Source organism: Atractosteus spatula, chromosome 7 (assembly GCF_055471065.1).
Source record: "Atractosteus spatula isolate fAtrSpa1 chromosome 7, fAtrSpa1.hap1, whole genome shotgun sequence".
NCBI classification, from domain to species: Eukaryota; Metazoa; Chordata; class Actinopteri; order Semionotiformes; family Lepisosteidae; genus Atractosteus; species Atractosteus spatula.
This window is the reverse complement of record NC_142712.1, coordinates 20,522,227-20,549,134: the sequence shown is the minus strand read 5'-3', so window position 1 is coordinate 20,549,134 and position 26,908 is coordinate 20,522,227. Positions and strand designations below refer to the sequence as shown.

Here is a 26,908-nt window from a genome sequence, read left to right as displayed (position 1 = left end):
TGAAGGACACATAGGGAGTATAAAGGCCAGTGTCATTTACAATTCTTATAATTTTCAAAGCTTTACACAGAGACCACATTTAAAAAGGCAGATGGCCTGTTTTATTTGAAAAGATTTTCACATAGCGCTTCCAAGCAAGTAACTAACACGCGATTTGCAAAAGCGCTGAAATTTCGATGGCACAGTTGTCAGAGAATTCGCTTGACAGGTGGTAGCTGAACAATGCGGTGCTTTTTTCCAAATGTTACAGTACCGATGGGATTGCAGGAATAATCCGAAAGCATTTCTGGATATTATCTGCATGCCTAATTAAAACAAAGCAATTTTACAGCGAACCTAAAAGAAAAAAGAACATGGTTTCTAACAGCGCAAAGAAGCCGAACTGAAGAGGTACTTAATCTTCCGAGAGAGCGTCACTGGCTATTATGGAGATTAGATCTGCTTTTTCATCAGGACTCGAGCGAAGATTTAATCATTCCTCGGTGTTCCATCGTAAAGAAGTTGTTGAGGGTGAATGCTGCCAGATTTGAGGTTAATCTGCAGACTGTAGACTCTGCAGATTGTGTTCTTGTTAAAGTGTATGCAAGGGTAGGACATTACAGTTCGGTGCTGTAACTCCGATATGTACCGAAAGACCTAAACAAAATACATGCATTTCTGGGACGTCTTGAAGATACAAAATGTTCATTTGTTAGCACTGATGGGGTAAAGAATGGAGAAGCGGAGCTCACTGTGAGCTTATCATCTATAGCGAGTGAGTTTTTTTCAGAGCAGAACGCCAAAGTAGAAAGAATGATGGGGGAAGGATGCCCAATTTTAAAGGAGTACTATTACAAGGACTGACGAAAGTATCCGCTTTAATTTAAAGGAAATGGAGATTAAAGCTAATTTCGACTCCAGCTTGTTTACAATGGAGACGAGAAAGGGACTGTTATTTTCGCTGGTTTACTTAATGGCAGAGTTTTATTTGAGTTCGCAGCAGGTCCTCAGAATCGGTAAGTCGCACAGGTTTTACTGTTGCAATTGTTTCATTGTGTATAAATCGGTTCTTCCTTCTTTTTTAAAGCAGTGTGTTGTTTAATAGTTGTATTGTCAATTTGCAACAATTTGCATTGTTGATAGCAGCTTCTTAAATGGACCAACTCTTTTTTTTTTGCTATTGCTTGAAAAACTCACAGCAGTGAAAATCCGTCTTCAGGCAAGGGTAAAACTGATTACATTCCTGGTGACAAATTGTGTTACAGAGGTAAATAATTAAAAATATGCATATACTGTAGAATACTTATAATTAAATTACATCTTATACTGTACATGTTTTAACATTTCAAAGTGCATCTATAGCCTTGTTAAAACGCTACTTGTATCGTGTCAGTTTATTCTCGTGAAAAAATACCGTTTTGCATGGCTCAAGAAATATATATTTTTCTATCTCGGTTGCATGTTATTACTCCTATAAAAAACAAAGGATAAAATTATTCAAATTAGACAAATATTGAACTTATTATAATAGAGACATTTTCTAAATAATATACAGACCTGACCCCACGTATTCAGTGCAAAATACTACATTTTAGTTGCCTATAAAAAGTTGTTCATTTAAGAACATTATACAAAATGCGGGATAATTTCAGTTTTCTATTTTATATAAAGATTAATCAGCATATCAGTGTACAATTCTATAAAACATGCTATCCCATATACAGTACATATCTTGATAATGTTTGGTAGTGTCATCGATAACGGATTAATAGGTAACGTATTAAAGTTTCAAATTTAATTTCATTCTAGATCATAGATCAAAGCCTTAGATTTATTATAATAGTTATTCATTGCCAGTATTACACGATTATTCACTCCATAGCCTTCAAAATAAATTGAAAAAAAAAACCTGATAAATCAAATGTTAGGATATTGAATGTATAAAGCACGTATGTGTGAAACCACAGTTTGTCTGCCCTAGAAAACACTCATAAGTTCCTTTTTTACTTAAAATATCAACTTAGAGTTTCTATTAGTCTGAATCAAAAAACACATTTCTATTCCTACCTGTTTGACTTCATTGAACTCCACAAGAATGCACGCATACTGAATGTTAACACAAAGTGTGTATAACAGAATTTATTTGTGGAATTTGTACTTTTGTAATTGGTCAAATTTTAATTCTTCAGTATCTTCCAAACTGCAGGCCTTTAACTCCTTTTTAACAAAGCAGTTCTTGAGCATTGAATTCTTGCTTGTCTAGGAGTTTTGTAGCTGTGTGTATTTTGTTGCAAAATGTGTATCCATTTATGACACAGAGCCTGCTGTTGGGGCTCTAAAAAGCTTTTTCATGCTCTTCCTTGTTAGTGATTGAAAAAATCTGAAGTGAAGGTTTTAAAGAAGGTGAAATAAAAACACAACCGATAGATATTGAAACATCGTGCTTCCTATAGCTCTGTATTTAGCCATTGTCTTTCATTCTCTTTGGACTGTTATGTCCTTATCTGTCCTTAATTTTGTAATCTTTCCATTCCCCCCCCCCCTTTAGTGTCTTCTAATCTTTGTTTCCTCATGACTTCTATTGAATACTCATAAGCTGCCCCATATGGCTTGGACTTCAATTAACATTTTCCATTTTCTCAGTGAGGACATTGCCGCCACTGATTTTTGATTACTGACCATTTCCATCATCCTTGCTGGTAATAATGGTAAATCTTTCCCCCAAGCAGTTTAAACAACCAACACTAATCTTCTTTACTCAGAAAGGCTTGATTTGACTCCCTTCCTCAAAGATTGCACTTAAGCAGAACCCGAAATCCCATCCAAACACTGACAGTCTGATTATTTTTACAGACAGCTCCCGATGTAGGCTGCACATAGTCCTTTCCTCTCTAATCTAGACTGACACTAAGATTCCAAGCTGGTTAAAATATTTATTTTCTATCTAGGACGGTCTTTATTAGTACTTTTCTAAATTCCCACTGGGACAGTATTGATATTTCGTGATCTGTTGTTTAGTAAGTGACAGGTGAATTGCTGTCACTTCACTCTGTTCCCAAGAGATTCCTTTTAAAGTTTGCATCTTAGTTACTCGGTCCTTAACATCGTGAGACCTGGGCCTATAAAAGTTGGCTGATATCCTGTATTTTCATGTATGCCATTCACCGATTGAAAAGTAAGTTAGTTAGGAAACATTTATATTGAATCAAAAACAATAATGCTTTTAATATCCAATAAATGAAACCGAGATCTCATAAAGTGGTCTCAAGAGCAGCAACACAGTTGGGTGGTGCTTCGACTTTGGGGAAAGATGTTTTTCTGGTGGTCTGAGTCCCAGAAATATTTCTGATCATAAGTTGAATGAGTATGCTGGTCTCAGTCTCATCCGGACGAAAAAGTAAAAATCCTATACACCTGGCAAAAGTCCAGAACATACTGATGGGTGAGTGTTCAGGGTGAAAATAAGGATCATCTGCTGTGAGACAAGTCTTTCATTGTATAAGTTGGCACTTTGCTCAGCTTCAGCAAAGCCACACTACCCTTACATACTAATGAGCCCTAATTTCACAGACATTGTAAATAACCTCTTTGGTAAAAGACATGGCTGGAGGACTCAGTACCAGGATACTCCGATTGTAATTGTGGCTGTAGGATATGAAGTCTCCAAGTAATACATTTCATATTGCTTAGACACCTCCTAATCAATTGTTGAATATATATGCAAATGCATTTAGGATTCACCCCAGATTTGGTCAGAGAAACCTACATCAAAATCTACTGGCAAAATTCTCATTCTATTTGTTTTAAATTTCATTAATACCTGCATTTTAATACATTTATAGAGCTTTAATCAAGACAGCATTTTCCAAGAGGGCTGTAAAATATAGTCTTAAGTAGTTCATATAAAAGTACAACGATTGCACTTTTTAAGGAGCTTTTAAACACAGTCTGAAGTATTTTTTTATATTTCTGAAAAGCAGTCAAAAAGAAATAACTCACAACTAACGTGGTGCCTTAAGACAAGAGAATGAATACAAATCAGAAGAGATTATCCAGCCCATCTTGATTTTATTTAAGTAGTTAATTAATCCACGATCTCATTCTTCAGTTTAATGAAAGAAGCCATGTTATGGCTTCAACAACCTGGCTTGGTAGCTTGTTTCACACTCCCACATTACTTTGGATAAAGAAGTTCCTCTTGTTCTTGGTTCTTAATGCACTTCTACATAGTTTCCATTTGTCACCTTTGTCATGTTTCAGTGTTTACTCTGAAGAAGTCCACTGGGTTCACATTGTCAGGGCCTTGTTGAATTCTTGTATCAGGTCCCCTTATCATCTTCTCCATTCAAAACTGAACAGATTCAATTCTTTCAGCCTCTCATCTTAGGACATTCCCCTTAGTCTGAGAACTTATCCTGTTGTCTTCTCTGCATTAATTTCAGAGCTGTAAAAACTTTATCATGTGGTGATCAAAATTGTACACAATATTCAAAATCAGGCCTTACTAATGCATTATACAATTATACAACATAACATCACTTTTTTAAGTGTTATGCTTTTAACTATCTTAATTACTTCGCCTTTTTGTCTTAACCTTGCAATCCATTTAATTTTGATATTTGCCCACCAAAGTGATTACCTATTGAATTGTGATTATCACATTGCTGGACAAAAGATAAACTTGAGTTCATTATTCATATTAAGGTACAGTACAAGATTCCCCTGTTCCTGACTCAGTTAGAAAAGTGTAGAATTAAGTAAGACCACACCTTAACCCTATTGCATAACGTCTGTATTGGTATACCCTGCAATTTTTATGAAATATTAATGACATGCAAGGGATATGCCTTCTAATCAAAGCATCAAAGCTTTAATTAGTTGGTTTAAAGTTCTGTAACTCACAATACGAAAGGGACACATTGTGGTCAGTTTTAGCTTGTGGCTTGTTAGGCAGATGTACTGAACTAGCTCTTCTTCATTAGAGTCGTGTAGATAAGGGTTTTGAGTAATTTTCAGTATATTCCTGTGCAGAAAATAAAGTCTTCACTGTGATGTAATATTAGTTTTGAAAATCTCTCCTTAACTCTGATTTGGCAGAGAGTGAGGGGAACTGTAACCCATGTGTAACTGAATAAAGTTACCTTTTTCCATTTTAGTTATTAAAAATAAACCATTCTGGTGACCGTGGCCCAAGGACAGTCTTGGAGTCTAAGCACAATTTTTCTTATGGATTTGTCTAACACAGAATACCAGCACTACTGTATTATCTGCCTGACCAATTTTGGCTCTGCTTGACATGAAATTTAGATCCCTCACAAGTAAGACACTTTGGATGACACATCTCTTGTAGCCTGACTATCTGAACTTTAATGAAAGTACTTGTTTTCCAGCGTGGCTACAGGAAACATAGTAAATGGCATTTCAATTCTAACAAAGACTTTTATAATACTATATTTATACAGTAAAAGGCAATTTTGGATAACACTTTTTTGGCTGTGGAAGAGTGCCTATCAATTCTTTCCAAGAGAGTGGTATGTGGTAGTAAAATTGGTGCCATTTTAACTTCTTATTTGTACTGATGTTTTTAAATTCTTGTACACATGTAGTGCTAGAAGTCTTCCCTAAAAGTCTAGGCTTCTTGTTTTTAATTCCTTAGAAAACTCTAAAGCTGTAAACTTAAGAATACAAAAAACAAACCAAAAACCAAAAGGATTAATATCTGTAGTAAGATAGGAAGACCGTATTTACTGTGCTGTGGCTAACACTTGCTGTCTTTCATCACATAAAAAATTGCCATGCCAGAAGATACGTGGTGCATACTGTATGTACATAGTGTCTGGGGCACTTTACAGGATAAAACTAAACAACCCCCCAAAAATCAAAATATCATTTAACAGAAATTAAGATGAAGATAAAAAATGTGGAAAAGGGGGAAGAGGTAGACTAATTTGTGAAAGAGTTTGCATTTATATGCAGTTACAATATATATACAATTACTTGTATTTATATTTTGACATTTACTTGGGAACTGTTTTTAGCTATTCTTCCGTTTTCTAAACCGTTTTATCCAGAAGGGTCTTTGGGGGATGCTGGAGCCTAGCCTAGCAAGGCAGGATACACCCTTGATGAGGTGCCAGTCCATCGCTGGGCTCACATAGACACAAACATGCTCACACTCACACCAGGGTCAATTTACAGAAGTCATTAACCTACAGTACTGTATGTCCATGCCTTTGGATTGTGGGAGGAAACCAGAGTGCCTGGAAGAAATGCATGTAAACACACGCAAACTCCATGTAACTAGCACCCCAGAAATTGCACCCAGGGCCCCAGAGCTGAGAGGCAGCAATGCTAACCACTGTGCCACCGTACTGCATAGTGACAACTTAATAACGTATATTTAATGTTCCCAAAGAACATCTACAAACTATACATAATACGTGACCTAGCTACAATGCTATAAATCAATGTCTCATATAATCAAATTACTTTATTAAATTAACCATATCAAAATATTTCTAAAGCACTTGTTATAATATAGCTGAACCATATCCTTTCCAGCATTATTTGGAAAAGATGCTACAATGCTTCATTGTGGGTGGAGGCTGAAGGTGATCTTGAGTGGGGGAGAAACCCAGGACAGTGAGCAGCATGTTGAAAGGACCTACAGTATTGCGCAGAACTGTAATCAAGAATTAAATGCTGTAGGTCAGTGAGGAGAACAGAGGGAACTGGTGAACTACCATATGATAAAAGTCTTATTAAAATAATTACCAAAGTTTTATCTACTTGTTCTGTGATAAAAGCTGTTGATCTATACTAACTGAAATTTCTGGCTTGGTTTGTTTTTTGGGCAGGGGGATTGGTAATGCAGATCTTGCTCCACCTTGCTTCTCCTCCTCTTAAGTGCTTTAACCGAAAAATATAGAGAACACAAGAAAATACTACAAACAGGAGACTATTCTTCTTGCCTTACTAATCTGGTTGCTAATAGCATATTGACTTAATTTATTGATCCTTTTGTCATCTTTAAAGCAGTAACTGTAGGCCTTTTAAGTTCTAGCAGTATTTAGTATTGTGTAGGTCTGCTTGTTTTCTTCATTCAGACATTGAATTCTGTAACCTCAGCTTGTCCTTGGACCCCTTTGTTCCAAACCCAAGCATTGCACCATAATATACAACATAAGTACTGTATGTGGTAGCTTTGAAAAGATGCTTTATTGTTTGAAAGGGACCGTCGTGCAGAAGGAAGAGTTTAATGAGGCTTTTGTTCAATTCTGAGATAAGGTATTCCAGTAATAGATGTGATAATCTCAGAGGACTGTAAACCACATTATGAACTGTTGACTAAAATCACCACGGTAGACTGAACTCATCAAGCAGAATCCAGTTCAGGATTTAGCAGAGGTGCCCCACAGATTCTGCTGGCATCACCAGATTTGTCCCTGAACCCTAGTTATATCTTAGAGCTGACAGTATGCCCCCTTGGCCAACTGAGAGACTGTTACCAAAAGACAGCTGCATTAAACACAGAGCTGAATCTTTACGGTTAAACTAATTTGAAAGAAAAGGTTGGGAAACACTTGCTCAAACTGTGAGCTTTGGTATAAACTTCAGGTGGGGTGGAGGGAAGAACATTGGATTCTCTTTTTCTAGAATAGTAAATACAGCAAAAAAGTTGAATGTGTGCTGTGTTGTGTTTTCAGTGAAAGCAGGAGTGATGCTGATGATTTAAGCTGCTAAAATGCTTATATTGTTAAAAACATCTTGTTCAGCAGCATTCATTAGCTATCTAGTTCTAAATGATTAGCCCTCCAGATTTTTGTTTCATTAATTTAAAAGCCAGTAAACTTTGATTTCTTTCTAGCAGGAGTAATATGGATTAAATGCGGGACCAGTTTCTGATGTTTTTAGAATGATGTAAGGCAACGAAAATCAGCAACAAATCGTAGCACATTACAGACTGACATCTGCATAGCTAAAACATGAAAAAGATGTAACAAAATCGTTATAGTAACACTGGACAACAATTTTTTTCAAAAGTGTTGTTTCCCCAGAAATTTTTGGTGATTATGATAGACCTCTTGAAGTTGAAGACAAATATAATTTTAGACTGTATCACGTAGGAATGTTGAGAAAAAAGAAATTAACGTTTATACAATATAATGCGTTTAATCGCATAATGGTGCTGAGCCCTTGCACGAGTTCAGCCGAACTAAAAATGTTTTGTGGATGATTTTCATTTGTACTCAGTATCTGATGCTTCTCTGATCAATATGCAACAATAATTGGCCAGCATCGATGGATTCCAGTTGCCCTGATACCTGTTTTCATTGTCGCGATGTAATGGTGAGACCTTTCACCATGCTCATCACTGACTGCACCAAGGGAAGAAGCAGTGAATGAAGAAAATGAATCTTTGGTGACATTTTGCACTTCATGGACTTGTATGCTTGAAGCATGTTGTCCACCAGCTGGACATTGTTTGGTGCTCTGTACAGGTAGTTGCCAAGAAAGTTTTCAACAACATCCTTGAATGACTTCCATATGACTTTCTCGGGCCCCACTACAAGTTCTTCAAACTGTCTGTCACTGATGACCTATTTGATTTATGGACCAACGAAAAATGCCTTCCTTAATCTTGGCATCACTTATTCTTAAAAACACAGAGGAAATATTGAAATCCTCCACATTCTTGTTCATTGCCTTCACAAAATTTTGCATGAGTCCAAGCTTGATGTGAAGAGATGGTAAAAATATCTTTGTCGGATCAACAAGTGGTTTATGTGCCACATTCTCCTGGCCTGAAAGCAAATGCTTGTTGAGTGACCAGTCCTTTTTAGTGTAATGAGAATCTTTAGTGTGACTATTCCACTCACGAATGAAACAACAGTACTTGCATTCCTAGTAGCAGTGCCACTACTTTCAGATCACCACAGATGCATTCCCACTCCAGTGTTTTGTGACCTGCACTGGGTGCAATGGCATAGCATACCCAGGAATGTCTGGAAAACGTTCCAGCATACATTGGCAGCAACATTTTAATAGGCCTAAATTACGAATTGAAATAACAAAAACACTGCGTGATGTGGAAATTCCATGGTTATTTATGTGATGAGCATCCCAAAATCCATCAGATTTACTCAGATGTATTCAGGAAACAAAAACTATAGTGTCCAATTGGAACTCAAAAGCTTTTGTGTTTGTCTGTTTCTTTGAAAACACTAAATTTAAAAAGTCTTTTTTGTTTTTACACACAGGTTATTTTGAGAGGCCAAATTTGCATAAAAGCATACAATGATCACAGCATGACAAAACTCCTAGCAAAGCGTGTTATATTGAAATAATTAAGCTTGAGTAAACAATAAAAAAGCTTTTATGTTTTACGGCCAGATTAAATTGGAATTATTGCAGCACAGTAGTCATTATAAGGTATAGCTACCGTGAATTAATATATGCCTAGACTTTTTGAATGTAATAATGAAAGCATCTAAAAATAAGTCCCTTGTCAGATGCTTTCATCTGTAGTGATTTAGTGATTTAGAGATTGAACAAAGCATCTGCAAAGCATCAATGTGCTTGCATGGTCACTTAAAATAGATCCTCACTTTTGCTTCTCTGCAGGCCTGTAATCAAAGCCAGGGTAAGAAACAGTAAGACAGTGGTAGATCCAGGGCTTGATCAAGGAGCCTCTTGATAACTAGTAGCCACCAGCATGATCTCGCATCTAACAGTGAAAGGTTTGTCAGCACACTTGGAATGCTGTGTTGGCACTTTAATGTTATAATAAATGCTGAACCCCCTTTTCTGATTCTTAGAACAATTAAGTCTAACTTATAAATTAAACTGGACAGAATAGTGTAAAATATATTGAAAATAACTGGAATAACTGCTTGTAAATACATCTGTATATTTTAGGCAGATAATGCAAAATAACCCACTTAAATTGTACGTTTTTTGCCTTTTCACTTTGTAAACTGCATTTCAATAAACCACTTAACATTGGAGTACCCCGTGAGCCTTACTGTGCATTGGACAACTTTCAAATCGACAAAGACCCCAACGAACAAAGAAGAATCTCACAATACTACAAATGAATGACAAAAGTTTTTTTTTTATGAATAGGGGAGCAACTAGTTGAAGTGAAATGTAATTTGATTAGAACTGCCGGCAAATGGTGAATGTAACCATTGCTTTTTAGACTGTTTTTTCTATGTGATGAAATGCCACTGTTATGTCACCTTTCATTTATGAAAAAAGCTTTTGAAGGAAGTGTTTGTAGTGCTGCCTTGATGCTGTTTATGTAGCATAGTACTTATAGGCTGAATGAGACACAGGGAAATTTGAAATATTTCAATCGGTGCTCATAATGTGTAGTCAGTCATTGTGATAACATCACCTCTTCCTCTAGGTCTTCCTTTCTTTTGCTTTGGGTTATGTGGATAAGGCTCTTTGACTTGCAGGCACATTTGCTGTGGTGGGAGAATCTGGAGTTTGCCTATGCTATCTTAGTATTTCACCCTCCTCTCCTTGAAACTAACACATTCTTCTATCTTTTGTTAAAATTTCTCAGAGTAATTAGTAACTGTAACTAGTTATGATTTTGCTCAAGTAACTTGATAGTGCAACAGATTATTTCTTAAACATCGGTTCCCAGCATTAGAAAGGAATTGCTTTTAACAGGAAGCACCTAATGATACTTAATGATATGTCACCAGCAAAATTCCCTGCTCTGGCCCCTGTAAAGTGGACCTGAAATGGATGAGAGACCAGAGGCAATATGTAAAGGACTAAGGATTTTCCTGAGTGGGCAGTGACTATTTATTAGTCTTTATTTGTAGTGATTATGTTAATAAAGATCTACTGGTAGGTGAATTGGCTTCTGGGGAGTTTGGTCTGAATGTGTGCCTGTCTGTGTCTGCCCTATGATGGACAGTCATCTCATCCAGGGTGTATCCTGCTGGGATAGGCTCCGGCTGCACCGCGATCCTGTATTGGATTAACTTGTTAGAAAATAGATAGATGACATAATAGTTTTCTCTTCATCAGTCATGAGAACCAGAATCAAAAGTTTTTTTCTCTTTTTTTAGTGACTTCAGATAAACAGCTACAAATAGTCCTAATCACATGTATTTAAAGATCATAAGATATGAAAACTAACCTAGTTCACTATTCTGTAAAAGTTAAATTGTAATTACTGCATAATATATCTTATTATGAGGTAGAAAATGCTGTAAGATCCAGGGCTCATTTTATGTGGTTGTAATGCCTCTTAGAATTGAAGTCAATGCAGACAATATATTGAAATACGGAAATATTACAGAATTACTCAGCTGACTTTATCACTGTATATTTCTTAAAAAACAATTGCTTCATTATAAATAATTATATAAAGCTATTCATCTTTTTTCAGCTGTCCAGAAATACATTTTCTTATCTTTCATTAGTGTCAGTGCCATTTTCATTGCTGTGTTTATTATTGAATACTTCCCTGCCTGTCGCATCTTGGAGTCTAAAAGTGATAAAAGTAACCTTTGGATTACTTTGGCTACTTCTGGTTTCTCATCATGTCTCTGTGGAATGCTACTGTATCTCAATCAAATGTTTAGCACTGGACGTTTGAGACTCTGCTTTGGTAATTGCACATTATTGGTGGACCAAGGGAAGACTGGACTGAATAATAAGAGTCCAAAGTGACCAAGATGAAGGTATATGGAAGTGGTATCCAAGTTCTTGGATAAATCTTGGGTAGGACTTCATCTTGCAGCAGATCAATAAAGGCTCAAGACGATGACTATGTTACAAACATGTATAGGAACCTGCAAAAGTATTCACCCCTTCATTTGAAATTCGCTACCTGATAGAGGGACCTTATAGGCAGGTGTATTCTGAAATTATGTGACCCACTATTATTGCACACATCAGCTAATTGTTGATTGCTTGTTAGTCCGTCAGTGATCTAAGGATGTTTCTTGAAGGATCCAAGGAATCAGCCTCAAAAGCAAGTGAGTCTACAAGTGGAATAACATTTAATTTGCCAATTTTAAGTGTTAAATTTATCAAGCCCTCTGCAGGGAGATGTTTTTCCAGATTAGATACTCTTAACACCTGCGGTTTAAAATTGCAATATGTATCTAGTCTGCCATATAATGTGGCTGCAGAGCTGGGAGGAAAACAAAATAACTTCAAATCGTTCAAATCTGAGAGCATACCTTTTCAGAACAGAATTATTAATATTTATATATATTAAATATTATTAATATTAATATTATTAATATTTTATTGATTTTCAAATAGGATTGCCATTGCACTTTAAAGGTTCATATTAATCATTATGTTATACTATGTATGAGCTGTATTAAAAGAAATATTTAATTTACAATTATACAAAGATAATACGTCTTGTGTACTAACAGGATAACCGTGGCTAACAGTGATTTATCTTCTGAACTATGACATCAATAACTGGAGTTTATAACAGAAGTTGGGGAGGAAAGTTAAATACTAATCTCTCCCACTTCTTCTGGCTTATGTACTATATCTAAGTCTTACACCTGGGACTTCTCTTCACTTATCTTACTTTCACTGCTTGTCCCAACCCATCTGCAATCTTGCAGCAGCTCCCTAGCTCATTCTTTGCAATAACAAGAGGGGAGTGGGCAGCGGACTATCCCCTCCCCTAGGATGCCATTCAGTCGGCTCGGTGAGTCAAACTGAATACTCTGTTTTGTCCCTCTGTCACATTCATTAGGAGCTTACCAGACTACTGAAATACTCAGTAACACTAAAAAACTGGAGTCGTATAATTTCCATAAATGAGAATTTGATTTTATCAACTTCCTTGCATTTCCATTCAGACTGACCTTTCTCTTGCCTCTTGTTTACAAAATGAATATTGATTGAAATGTCAGTTTTCTGTCAGGTTTAAGCCTTCAGATTTTAGTACATCTCCTCATATCTAAGTTCTACTTCTTAAAAATAACGTTATTCACATTTACAGGTATATAAAATGAATGCTGAGAAGTACAGATAATACCATCCCAGGGGATGGTTATATCAGGATACATCAGAGAGCTAAACAGAAACATGGGGTCACAACTGGAAACTAAAAGGGGAATTCATATAGGATGGACAATGGGAAATGTGTCTTTACACAAAGAGTTGTGGGAATGTGGAACAGGCTTACAGGCCGAAGTTCTAGGCTCCTTCAAGAAATGGCAGGATTAGATTCACTTAGCTACCGGATGAGCAGGCTCACCTCCTCTTGTTTAAAACCATCCATCCATTTTCTAACCGCTTCATCCAATTCAGGGCCACAGGCGAGCCGGAGCCTGTCCCACCAAGCAATGGGCACAAGGCAGGATACACCCTGGATGGGATGCTAGTTCATCACAAGGGAGACAGGCACAGACGCAAACACGTACACGCTTGCACCTACGGCTAAATTTCCCAGAGGCCGGTTGATCTGTCAGCCTGTCTTTGAACTGTGGGAGGAAACTGGAGCACCAGAGATAACCCACACAAATATGGGGATAACATACAAACTCTCCACAGATAGTGCCCCAAGTTCGGAATTGAGCTCATTCCCCCAGTGTTGCAAGGCAGTAATGCTAACCGTTATGCTCTAATGGTTAAAAAGTTTAGAGTAATATTTCATTTAAGCAAGGGCACAAACCATCATTGTCTTTTTTTAGTTTGCGTAGGCATGCTTGATTTTATGTTTTAAGTATGCTTTTCTTGCATAGTACAGATTCCAGACTGATTGCAAATTATTGACGCTTTCACATCACCCAGATTTACAGGTGTGAATGTAGACATTTTTTTTTACTTTACTTAATTGAAACCCTTTGTTAGTCTCTTGTAATTTCCTTTTTGTGGTGTTCATTTTCAGAGATTTCTTACCCTGGTTAGTTAAATGCTCATTTTGAACCTCTGAAGTTACTTCTGTCTTTTTAAACATCATAGCCCTTTAGTGCTGATAATTTCTGTGGAGGACATCTGGAGCATACTGTAAGCTTTCCTTAGCATTTCTCCTGCTACTGCCTGAATGATTGAGCGCTGGTAAAGCACAGATGGCAAAAGTACAATTGATGCTACTCAATGTGAAGTTTTTGTGACAGATGTATTTGCATAATGTGCTTCTTTTAAAACATTACATATACAAAGAATGTGTTCACATATTATGCTTTTAGTATGCTTTTCTGTTGTTCATAGCTTTTGACAAGTAAAACTTGTACTTTACTATTCTTTAAAACTGTTATTTATATTGTTGTTTATAACAGCATATTATGACTTAATATGTTTAATTATGACGGCAAATTCATAATTAGACATTTTAGTTCCTTTAATGTTTCTGAGTACAAATGTGAAATACAGTAAGTGCTCTACTTACTGTTCCTTCCAACCACGTGTGTTTTAATTTTTAAAAAACCAACCTCCAAGTACTGTCAGTGAAATTTATGGAAGGCCAGACATGCTGAACTGTTCTGATCAATTCCTCATCTAAGACCAAGGATATTAAGTGTAGTAATAAAACTCTGTGGGAGAAAATAATGAGTGCAAGCATTTATAGGGAGCTGATACTTCCAGTAGATTTAAATATAATTGATAAAATTTGCATGGATGTTGTTGTTATTTTTGAGTGCATATGAGATTATAGACATTCCATTTGCTGTGAAAGTCTATGGGGTATTAAACCAACTAAGTCTACAGAGACTAAACGCTATTTAAATACTCAAAATTATCAGGCTTCCATGAACTGTTTTGAAAAGTCTTTGCACTTATGTGTACAAAGTTGTTTATATATTCACAGTGGAATTCTGTAACAGTGTTGCTGTATGTTTTGTAATTTTCATTATTAGAGCACATTTCAGAAATGAATGTTAATGCACTTATGCTGCAAATGATACGGACACTTATTTATTAGGTAATACGCTAGTTAACACGGCAAGTGATGCTTTTTATAAGCATAAAAGACAAGCTTTTCTAACACTCATTTATGCAGATACAGTACACATATGCATTGATAAATCATTTTTAGATGAGAACAGTCTGACATTAGTTAATAGATGTAGTTTATCTCTATTAGAGTTCAATTACAGGTTATTCACAATCTGTTAAAGTTCTGTTAAAATAGAAAATGTTAGAATATATAGAAGAAATCTGCCATCTCAAATAGAAAAAGTAACCATTATCCCTTAGGGTAAACTACCCATGGTTAATTAATTATATGGACATAGCTAGCCCATGAAAAAAAATGTCTGTTATTCCGCTATAGAAGTGTTGCCAAAATAACAAAATGCTGCAGTGTTGTTATTTTTTATTCATTTAATTGGAAGTCAGACCATTTCTGCCATGGTAGATAAACTGTATGTATGCTCATTGCTTCTGAGACAGCTTATTTATATTGGGCCTCTGATCCCTGCTCTATCAACCCCAAGTTAAACATACAGCTTTCTGCAAACAAATCACTAAATCACATTTTACTGCAAATTCTCTAAAGAACAGGAGTTTCAAATTGCAGGAGTTGTTTCCAGATCAATTAAAATACCAGAAGGCACTGAAATTCTTAAAGGACAAGATTAAAACATTTTCCTACAACAGTATTTCTTTATGTCAGAACTATGTTTTACCACTATTTAGTCCTGCTTGTCTTGGTGAGATGTTTGGGTGCCGTTCTGATTTGTAGCAAAAGCAATAACACATACATGTATATTACTCCCCTTTTCTTTTGAGTTTAGAATAAAGATCTAATATTAGGTAACAGTCAAACACTTGACCTACAAAACTAAGTCTGTGACACAAGACATCTCAGAAAGCTGCTACTGATAAAACATTTGGAATAAGAAATTGGCAGGAGTACTTTGATTTAGTCGTCAGATTCAGTGTAATTTTCTATGGGTACTGTTAGTAATGCATTAATAGCTCATGCTCTAAGCCTTTATTTAAATCATGTCTTAGAAACAATTATTTTCAGTTTAAGCAGGACTGGTACCTGACTGTGACCCCACTCCTCTGTCCATTCAAAAACTTGACCTTGGAAATCCTAAAGATATGGGATTTACTCTGGAGTTATGACCTTTATAAAAGCTCCACCATTCCTGTCTAAATTGGCCACACACTGGCCAAAATATTAGACACCCCCCAGTCAAATTAATAGACTTTCTTTTTGGCAGGAAGTATTTTGTTGCTCTGTGGTAGATGAGACATTACCATCATTGTTCCTAGTCATAACAGGGAACAATCTGCTGATCCTGGAATGGAAAAATATTAGAGCCCACTCCAAATAACTGAAATATACAAGAGGCATTTCTATACACAAAGGGTTGTGAGGGACTGGAATAAGTTACCAAACTATGTACTTAAAGCTGATACCCAGTTTCTTTTTAAGAAATGGGTGGTCAACGTCATCAGATTAATTAGTAACCAAAAGCATTAGGTGGGCTGAATGGTTACTTGTTTATACCCTTCTTATGTTTTCAGACCAACTTAAGCCAGGGGTCTGTTTCACAAAGCAAGATTACTCAATAAACATGTTGACAGATTTTCCATTTCATGAAGCAGGATTGAATTACATCCAGTTAAGTATCTATAGTAACATATCATCTGTTCTTGAGTTGAACTTAACCTGTGCCGGAGCAGTTTAAGAATAGAGATAAAGCTGAACTGACTTTGCACTGAAAAAAACAAGGTCACCTTTCTTCAGGAATGTATCTGACATTAGAACTTTGTGGAGAGAATAAACGTTGTCCGCACTTTACGGTTCGCTGATCATGTTTATTTGAAAGATACCCATTCAGCAGAGTATACTTTACACTCATAATCTCTTAAACCCTTACATACCACCAGCCATATCACCCTGCAACTCACAACTGGCAACCCACTGAAGCTAAGCAGGTGTGAGCCTGGTCAGTACCTGGATGGGAGACCTCCAGGGAAAAACTAAGGTTGCTGCTGGAAGAGGTGTTAGTGGGGCCAGCAGGGGGCGTTCACCCTGCGGTCCATGTGGGTCTTAATGCCCCAGTATAGTGACAGGGACACTGTACTGTAAACAGGCGCCGTCCTTCAGATGAGACGTAAAACCGAGGTCCTGACTCTCTGTGGTCATTAAAAATCATAGGGCGTTTCTCGAAAAGAGTAGGGGTGTAACCCCGGCGTCCTGGCCAAATTTCCCATTGGCCTTTACCAATCATGGCCTCCTAATAATCCCCCTCTATGAATTGGCTACATTACTCTGCTCTCCTCCCCACTGATAGCTGTGTGATAGCTCACGTTCTGGCGCACTATGGCTGCCGTCGCATCATCCAGGTGGATGCTGCACATTGGTGGTGGTGGAGGGGAGTCCCCATTACCTGTAAAGCGCTTTGAGTGGAGTGTCCAGAAAAAGCGCTATATAAGTGTAAGCAATTATTATTATTATTATTATTACATTGTTAATACAGCTCGTCATGGATGAGCGTTAAAAGAGACGCAAACACTGTCCATAGGGCTAAAATTCCTTGTGACTGGTACTGACTGGTGTTGGCAACTTGCAGTTCTTCATTAAAACTACCGTGTGTCATGCAATAAGGAAATTGGTGTTTGCATTTAAACAAGTTTTGTGTGCGTTCATTACATTTCCCTGCCATACTGTACAGTAGTGAGTACAATCAAATAGGGGTTTCATTATATAGCTGGTAATACTCTCATATTAATTCTACCCACTGTACATGTAGCATCTGTTCTACACATTTCTTGCAGCATTTCCTAATATAATAGTTTCTCTGGACTGCACAGACATCCTCACTAAAGCCCCCAGAGGACCAAACAAGGCTAATTTTTTAACAGAAAATCAATTCACAGCATCGATGTACAGTTAAAAAATAAAAGTCTTGTCTAAAACATCCAGACATTTTTGTCTTTCTTGGCTTTTGCAGTGGCTACAGTATACTGTAGCTTTTTGCTATTATAAATGTTTTTATCCTCATAGTTTTCCTTTAGGAGCCACTGGATTAAGAAGTATGTTTTTTCACTGTGGTTTTGCTGGTGCAGATGAAGGATTCGATGCTCGACTCTCCTTTCCTACTGAAGTGTGGCATGAATGTGCAGTTAGTCAGATAGTTTAACCCTGACTTACTTTAAATGGATAACTTGAAACTGAGTTCGTCTTCATTAAAAAGCAGTTAACCTGGTTATCATGTTAAATTTATCTGGATAATTTGAGAAAATTAGTTAAACATGCTTTGTGGAAGACCCCCCAGGTCCTGTGTACCTGTAGTAACATTTTTGGAACCAGTACAATGTGCAGGTCCATTACTATTACTATTTCTCTTCTCACAATCTTAGTTGAAGGGGATGTTACTGGGAGATTGAGATTGGTTTGTGCAGGACATTGTTTAAACCCTTGTGAATCACATGGCTCACAGAGCAACAGGTAATTCAGGTTCATAATGTTTTTGTTTGCTGCATAAAACAAAAACAAATTAGAATTTAACTGCCTTTGAAAACATATATACCAGAAGAAAGCAATGTCAACTAAATAAGAAACATGGACACCATTTCAGGGGTTTTGAAACAGTGGGAGTATATGTCTTTTTAATGGTACTGGTGTGCAACACAACAATTCATGGATCTGGATTAACTTGTTGCAATTTAACAGAAGAAACATCAAGTACAGTACTTGTACATTCAAATTGAAATAATTTGAAAAATGTAAAGGGCTTTGCAATGATCATGTATATGCAGGACCAGTGCAATAAATGAACCAGGAATGATGCCATGAATAATGCATATCTGACAGAGAAAGGTATTGAACTCTATCAAGGAGTGTCCCATGGTAGTTAAAGTACTTGCAGGATACTTTAATTCATCTACATCAGCTCACTGTGTTTCTGCTTGGGTGGCAGAATAGATCATTTAGCAAGAGAAGAGTACCAGTGAATAATGTCTGTGAGAGAACTGTGTCATTCCAGCAATACTTAATGTTGGAAATATGTACAAGGTAGACAAATGGATCTGTTTTTTACACCAGTTTTGGAAAAGGTTTTCTGTTATGATGAGGGAAAGATGCTAGATTAACAGGAGTGAGAATGCTCCTGGCTTTGTCTTGCTGTGAAGACTTCCTTCCCTTGTTTGATACGCAAATGAGTATCATTGATTCCTTTCTCTGCTGACAATTGATGTTATCATTTATTTAATCATAAAAATGACACATACTACCCATATTTGTGGTTTCTGCGTTCTTCACAGAATGGGTATGTGATGCAGTATCATGGATTTCTGACAGAACAAAATAATAAATCAGACCGGTGGGACACTTCAGTTGCTTCAGTCAGGAGAGCAGAAAATAAAGTTCTTTGCTTTATCCTTTCCATATTCAAACAGCACTACCTTTGGTATAATAAAGTGATGAGATATCCCCTCTAGTGTTTAGCTAGGTTTTTTAATCAAGTCAAAATTGTGAGTTGGTACTGTGTAAATTATAATACAATTGATTTAAAATAAGTATGATTAGAAGCGTCAGAAGATGAAAAATAAAGAAAGTATAAGGCTATGCAGTTCTTCTGCTAAAGACTGAAGTATCTACTGTATACCAGTTTTGGTAAAGACCAAAATGGTTTACATCCCTGTGATTAATTAAAAAATGTATATTTCCCAGCTAAGATGTATTACTGTTATGGTCTATCCATAATACTAAATATAGAAATTATTACAATATTTTAGTAATAAGATTGATATCCAGTAATTATCTTTGGAGAAGTATGTATATGTAAACTTTAAAGTAGCAGGTATGCTTCAGAAGGTTTTGAATTGTCTCAAGATTTCAAGTCCAATTTTATTTGGTCTACAAAGATAATACACACACTAATAAAAAAAGGAGCCCAGCACAAAAATACTATATAACCTTCAGTCACTAGTACACTTTTCATATACAAATTCAATGAAAGTTTGGTGGACTGTGTAGATTCAGCTCAAGAAACACAAGGTATTCTACTCTTCTTCACATTCCGCTAGGTCTCCATTGAAATGGGATATACTGGTTAATTAAGCTGCAAACTATGATGCATGAAAAATTGATATTATCAGTTTCCATAGTGTGTGGTCACGGGCGTAAAATATTTAAAAGATTTCAAGCTCACAAAAGCAATTAATGAATTAGGCGGCTGACTAGGTAGTGTGGTAGATTAATTCACCTGCCCTTGATGCATGCAATTTTTTATGTGGGATTGCATTTCAAATCACACAATGAGTAAATTGAGTGTGGTGATCGTGACATAGTTCAGCCATAGAAGTCGGTGCACCAAAACCAAACAAAATCCATAACACAGTCTTTTACTGATGCAGGCAGACTTTTGTATGAGAGGCAGAAGATTAGTCTGGCATGATGAGTTACCTCATCTCAGGAGGTTATGTGCTTGTGTTGATCATTGGGCACCCTGCCCACTTGGAAAGAGTTAGAAAGGCCACATGTTGCCTGCACTGCACGGTCCTCAATCACCTTGTGAACTGTGCTGTCCAAGCAAGCTCTTAGACTGAAACTGAGTTCAGTTGGGTGCCAAAGTGACCCAACTATTGCCACACCAGATGGTGCAATAATGGGCCAAACTGGTTTATGTTATGTGGTCTTTTATTTCCTCTCCTGCTTTTTAACAGTTTTTGAGATGATGAGACCTCTAAATTAAAATATCACAGAAAATGTCGAAATAACATCAACTTTGACTTTTGATTTTTTTTGTAGCTTGAATACACCTTTTTAGTGATGATTCCCAGAAGAAAGTGGCCTCTGATTTAGGTGGAATTAAGGCAATCATCCCTGTTTTAGGGAATTTTGTAGCAGCCTTACTTTTGCCAGATTCTCAGCTTTCATCTCCTCCTAACATTTTTGTTATGACCCTACAGGTACATGTAATCAGGTTGTTTTAAACGTCTCTATTTTCACTGTAATTTCACAAGCCTTGTTCTTTTCCCATACAAATACAGAGATCTGTTCTTCACCACAAAATCTCCATTTTGACAGCTGAAATTAGATTAATAATAAAGGTTTCAGAAATGCAATATGTGAAACATCATTAATGATTTATAGGTTTCGCTGCTGTAAGAGGGCATATTAAATAATGATTAGAATTCATTTGTAATGGAGAGAGTTATGGTCTGGCAGTACATATTAATAATGTGCGACAAGTGTGGTTTCAAATTTATTTTCTAAATGGAGATGAGGGAAGGTTGTTAGTTTGGTAGAAATAATTGAATGCTTCAAGTTTCAGTAATTATAATTCAATACTATGGACACGAGAACAGAGGTGGACATTACTTGAGACATTCTGCAAATAGTCCCACAAGAGAAAGATGTAAGCAATTCAGTAATGTCCTCAAATAGGCATAAAGGACAGTATATGTGTTTGAAATTGCTTTGCTTATGAACTGCTTTCAGGTAACCTTTTAAATGGGTAGTCTAATTAATCACATAAACCTTTAAACAAAACCATTTTTTAAAGAAAAAAGGAAAATCCACTTTTTCCCTGATATGTCAATTACATAACTTTGAGGTCTCCTTCTCTGTTTTCCAAAAACCACCTTTCTTTTTAAAGTCTGAAGTTTTGTTTGTCTTTTCACAAACAAAAAACACAAAATCAGAACTTTTCTGGAAGTTCCTCCATAAATGCAATGCAGAGAAATGTGGTTCAGTATTATAACTGCATTGCCTGTGGCTACTTACTGTAACTGGTGTATCATGAGAAATGCTCAGCTATATTGTGACTAAATGGCAGGGTAAGGGGGCAATTTCTTCATTATGAAGGAAACAAGTGCATGCTAATTACATCTCACTATGTCCCCTGTAGGCTTCTGGAGAATATCCAAAACATTTGAATAGGACTCCTTGGGACATTTGCAATTATTATTTGATAATTATTCTCGTGCTTGCTTAGGATTTCAAAATCCATGTGATTTAAGTTCATCTAATGTGTTGGCTGTAGTGTAATTTTTACCTTACCATATAGGTAGAGTGGTGAAGAAACTCGGACTATAGGCAAAGTCACAGGTTTTTCACAGAAAGATGAATAGAGTGGAGTTTGCTGGAGGTCTTTTACAAAAGTGTTGGGCAGTTTAAGAGACTCTTGAACCACTAAAGGTTACAGTATATGTGAAAGAACTAATTCTCTGAGTGTTTATTTACCAAAAACTAGTACTTGATCTGCAGAGATTAATTTAATTTATTATATTTAAGGATCTTTGCTACAGTGTTCTGAATAGGATAAATGGTGAGGATAAATGTAGGGCCTGTTTGCCTTTTGTGGTTGGTTCACAGTACTGCAAAATTATTCAACGTTCACAGCCAGTGAACTAGCTTCTAGGTGAAATAGGCAAAAGTAGGAAGCCCAGGATAATAAAAAAAAACTACATGTGAAAACACAGCACTGAGTTCACGGGGAGAAGCAAGGTTTATTAAAGTACAAAAATGTAGCACTCGGACTGTGCTGGGAACCCGAGTGGTTCTTATGGGCTGGTTGGCTCAGTGGCCATGACATGATAACCACCCCTGACTCACTGAGAGTCGTGTGAGAGGTGCTGCAGGATTTGGGAGCAAATCCCTAAAGGGGAAAAAAAGAAAGAGAAAGAACCCTTGACTCGAAGATTAACTTTGAGAGGGGCTACCCCAGGAGTAGAGAATGAAGAAAGAGAGTTTCCTTGACTCACTGAGAGTCACTTTGGGAAGTGCTGCCTCAGGACTGGGGTTGACCTGCAGGGGAACTAGGAGAGTAGGTTTAGAAAATAAGTAGGTTCGAGCTGCTGAGAACAGTGTGGCCTGGGGTCCCTTCTGACTCCCACTGTGAGAAGATCCTCATAGTGGTCAAGGGATCCAGGTATGTGCAGTGATTCAGAACGAGGCAACAAAGCTTCCCGTGATGTGCTTACTTACTTACTACATTGTGGACAAGCAGGTTCTCTTAACCAAATAGGAGTCTTGCTTTGGATTTCGAGGCAGTCAATGGATTGATTTTGTTACCGAGATTTAGCATAGTAGTAAGTTGTAAAATATTAAATTGGGACTGCAGTTCCCCTTTAAGGTTTAAATAGGAAGAGAGATAATTGAGTAATAGAGGAGAGGAGATCCCCCTCAGATCCTCCTGCTTCTGTCCCTGAGCCTTCACCTCACAGTAATCTTGTCAAACAGACCCAGCCTCATCACTAAAAAATTAGGTGTGGGGGAGAAACACAGACCCCAAAAAATGTAGAGGTAAATACTGTATGTCAAATATTGTACTTTTTATTTTGAAACACAGATCAATAGGATAAATGTTTGTATTATCATAACAAGGAAGATAGTGCACAAGCATTTTTCACCCACCTTCCATATTCTATATTATGATTCACAGTTGCTTTTTGTTAACGGTATAAATCTGTTGTTAATTCAGAAGAATTTGGTTATTTTTTGTATCAAAGCATTAACTGTCATAATATGTTGTTTATACAGTGTACTGTGTGTCAGTTCTGTCTTTAGGTTGAACTTGGAAAGTAAAAGAGATCACTTTCTAGTGATTAACACTGATCAAACACTGATCAGTGGTGTGTGGGACTAATGGCAGGTTGTGAGATGCAAGTCCCTAGGGTTAGAGTTAGAGGTTGGGATAGGGTTAGCTTAGATTCCACTCTTGGCTAATAGAAAAAGCAAAAATGAAGGTGGAGGCCTGGACTGACATAATTGTGGACTTCAAAGGAACAAGTAAAAGTTTATTCCATGCTGAGAAGAGAAGAAAGGAAACACAATGTTTTAGCTGTGGAGCCTTCTTCGGGTGTGTGATTTTAGATTGTGATCAGATTAAATTTTAATTGTGGACATACAGTGGAAGCATATTGCCTTGAGTTTGAAACTTTATTTTCGGGTTTGTGGTTTATTGCATAGTGTTTTATGTTCAAATATTCAACAGTTATGTATCAATTCAAACTGGTAAGACATGCTGCAAGTATTCAGGTGAACCTCAAATCTTCTCACCAGTATGTGCTTTGAAGGTTTCCTTGGAAATTTTGATAATTCATTTCAGTTAGGTTGCCTGTTCGAAACATTGCTTTGTTCATTTAAAAAAAAATGCCAATAACACCTTACAAGACTTATCTTTGCTTAGAATTAAATTACAAATGTCAGGCATAAATAGTGAAATGTAGTGTGTTCAAGGGCTATTCGTATGACTTTCTCTTTTCCCCAGGCATTAACCAGTCCCTAACTGTCACTGAATTGTCTTATAAATTTAAAAGAATTTAGGTTTACTAAGAAAAGTGAAGAGCCAGGTGGACAGATTAATAGTTGGTACAAAAGGCACAGATTTTAAACCATCTGTACAAGAATCATTAATTATCAGCTGTCATCCAACAATCTCTTAAAATAACCTTGTAGATAGCAAAAAAAGGCAAGCTTTGAAAGAACATCTTGAACAGACGATGCTTTCCAGTCTGAAAAGCATTATATTAATGCACAATTCACAAACAAGTTTCACAGCCAAATATGTTATGACAATTAATGTTGAAAATCCCTCTAGTGTCTGAACATAATTGGGCTACAGAGATTTGTTCTGTAGTCATTGTGTGCACAGATGCTAGATTTTCTCTTTTGTGCTATACTGAAAAACATGTAAGAGAAGAGTGGAAAATGAATTGGAAACTCAAGTTACTAACTGATTAGGTGTGCCAAAAATTTGTCATTTTTTAAAAGTAGTGAGTTTCTCGTTCTCAGTCAGAGATATTTTAATTTTCTATGTCAACAAGCCACAAGCATGTGTACAAAAGTGAGGGAGATTTAACTCAACTTCAATCAACATGTTAAAATATGGATTCATATTAATATATCATGGGTTATATTATTATAAAACCCATGTGATATGAATTATGTTAATACATATTCATGTGGCTTATATTAATATTTGAGTAGTTGTGAATCTCAGTGTTGAAGAGTACTGTAGGCTTAAAGCTAATTGAGTCCAGTAATTTCCTTCTCAACAGAATGTTTTACAGTGACAAACCAAGCTTAGCTTAGCTTAGTGGGGGGCAAGTTGGAATGATAAGGGAACAGACAGCCCAGGTACAGGGGCTATTCCTCACAGACTCTGTACAGGGAAAACGCTATCAAGATGGGCCGATATCCATTTTCTTGTTGCTCATTGGATGCTTTAACATTTTCTTTGTCTTTTTTTTTGGTTTGGAAAAAAAAGCATCTTGATTTTATTGATTTACAGATTTCTTTGGTGGTATTAACATGTTATTATTACTGGCATGCAATGTATTGTTTCTAATGAGAAAAATGTTAAGCAGGATTTGCATGAGAACAGTTCAGATTTGCTTTTCACAAGCAGCGTGTGTTGCAAACCAGAAAGTTAAATCCTTTTTTCTTCATGAAAGTAAATGGAATCAAGCTCACTGTTATAGCAAAATATAAAACGGGCAGATACACTATTTTGTATTTATTAAATATATACTGTAATAGATTGTTTTCTTCAGGCTAAGATTTAGCATTGATACAAAAAATCTTACCCAGCACATTGAGACTTGGAGTCAGCAAGTTCACTTTTGTTTTTCTTTTTCTGCTCCTTGATAAGAGCAATATATTATAAAATTGTTCATGAATGTGTTCTGATTTTAACAATGTTTATGCACAAAAGAAAAAGTAGCTTCAAGCATGCGAGACAGGTGTTTAATATTGATGAATGTTGCATTCTTCATGGGATTAAGTTTTATTCTCTGTTGTAGTTAATCTTCTGATTTAACCTCTACATACTGTACACATTTGCATTGAGGATTTTTTCTGGCATTTTTCTCAAAACAGTACAGATAAATCTTTTGCAGTATATTGAAACATTAATCGATGGCCTTTGATTTGCATAGCACTTTTCATCCAAAAGGATCCCAAAATGCTTAACATTTGGGCTGCATTACATCTATTACCTGGGTGATGGGCAGCAGTCATTCTGCTCAAATAGATCACTGTATAGCAGATAAGTGTCACGATCGCCATCCCTCCTTTAGAGGGCGCTCCCACCTTGTATTATTTGTCATTACGCGCACCTGTCCCCTGTTCCACCTCTTATTATTTAAAACTGGCGTCTCTGGTGTTCAGGGCTCAGCATTGGAAGACGGGCGCCTGGAAGCCCGCCTACCAGCGGGTCCAGGAGTGACCCGAGGGCACAGGCTTCAACATGGCGTCCTGACCATCTGAGTCCAGGGCTCGGTCTCGTTATGGTTTTTAACTTCCATGTTCCTGTTCCTGGTTCCATGTCCCCATTCCCTAGTTCCTGTTTTAAACTGTTTTTGTCTTGGATGGATCTTCCAGTACCTGGACCCTGGACCCTGTATTCCCTTTTGGACTTCCCTTGGATCTGGATCACTGTCTTCACCGCCCCCCCGTCCGTCATCCCGTCCATTCCTTGCCGTGTCTTCCCTGATGTCCTTCTCCAGTCACTTCCGAATTATACCGTCCCGCATAGGGTCTTAAACTACATGCTCCAGATGGTGGTAATGACCATCTGAGGAAGCCTGAATCACAAGGTAGCCAGGTCACTTGGATGAATATCCTTAATCCTCCTAATATTTTCCCTTTGGGCCCTTTTATAACAATGGATGGCCAAAACCTTAATGTCTCATTCGAAGGATGGAACCCCTCAAGCACATTGTCCTCTGTCATCGATTTCTGGCCCATCATACTGGTTCTAACGCCAACCTGATTTGTACTAGTATTGTCTTAATAACATACTATACAGGAAGCCAGTCCTGCTTAGCTTCAGTCTTATGAGATTAAGCTTCAAGGTGGTGTAGCTGCTGTTGATGTATGTAATTTGGACCAAGGTTACAGAGCGAGTGGCCTTTCACTTTTCTACTGTGATCCAACCAGCACCTTAATTGTTTTATGGATCCTGCTATTCAGTAGTTAAATAATTGAGTAATTTATTGTGGAAAGATTTTGCTA

The 26,908-nt window shown here is 36.9% G+C and overlaps 1 protein-coding gene across 2 annotated transcripts in view; it reads left to right on the top strand.

The window, feature by feature from the left end:
- The first annotated feature begins 276 nt into the window (after positions 1–276).
- Positions 277–26,908, top strand: part of grik1a (glutamate receptor, ionotropic, kainate 1a) — a 91,347-nt gene continuing 64,715 nt past the window's right edge. For both annotated transcript variants that reach the window (XM_088920643.1, XM_088920644.1), the window contains exon 1: positions 277–995. In XM_088920643.1, coding sequence (XP_088776769.1) covers positions 872–995 — 124 coding nt within the window. In that variant the 5' untranslated portion in view covers positions 277–871. The remainder of the gene's footprint in view (positions 996–26,908) is intronic.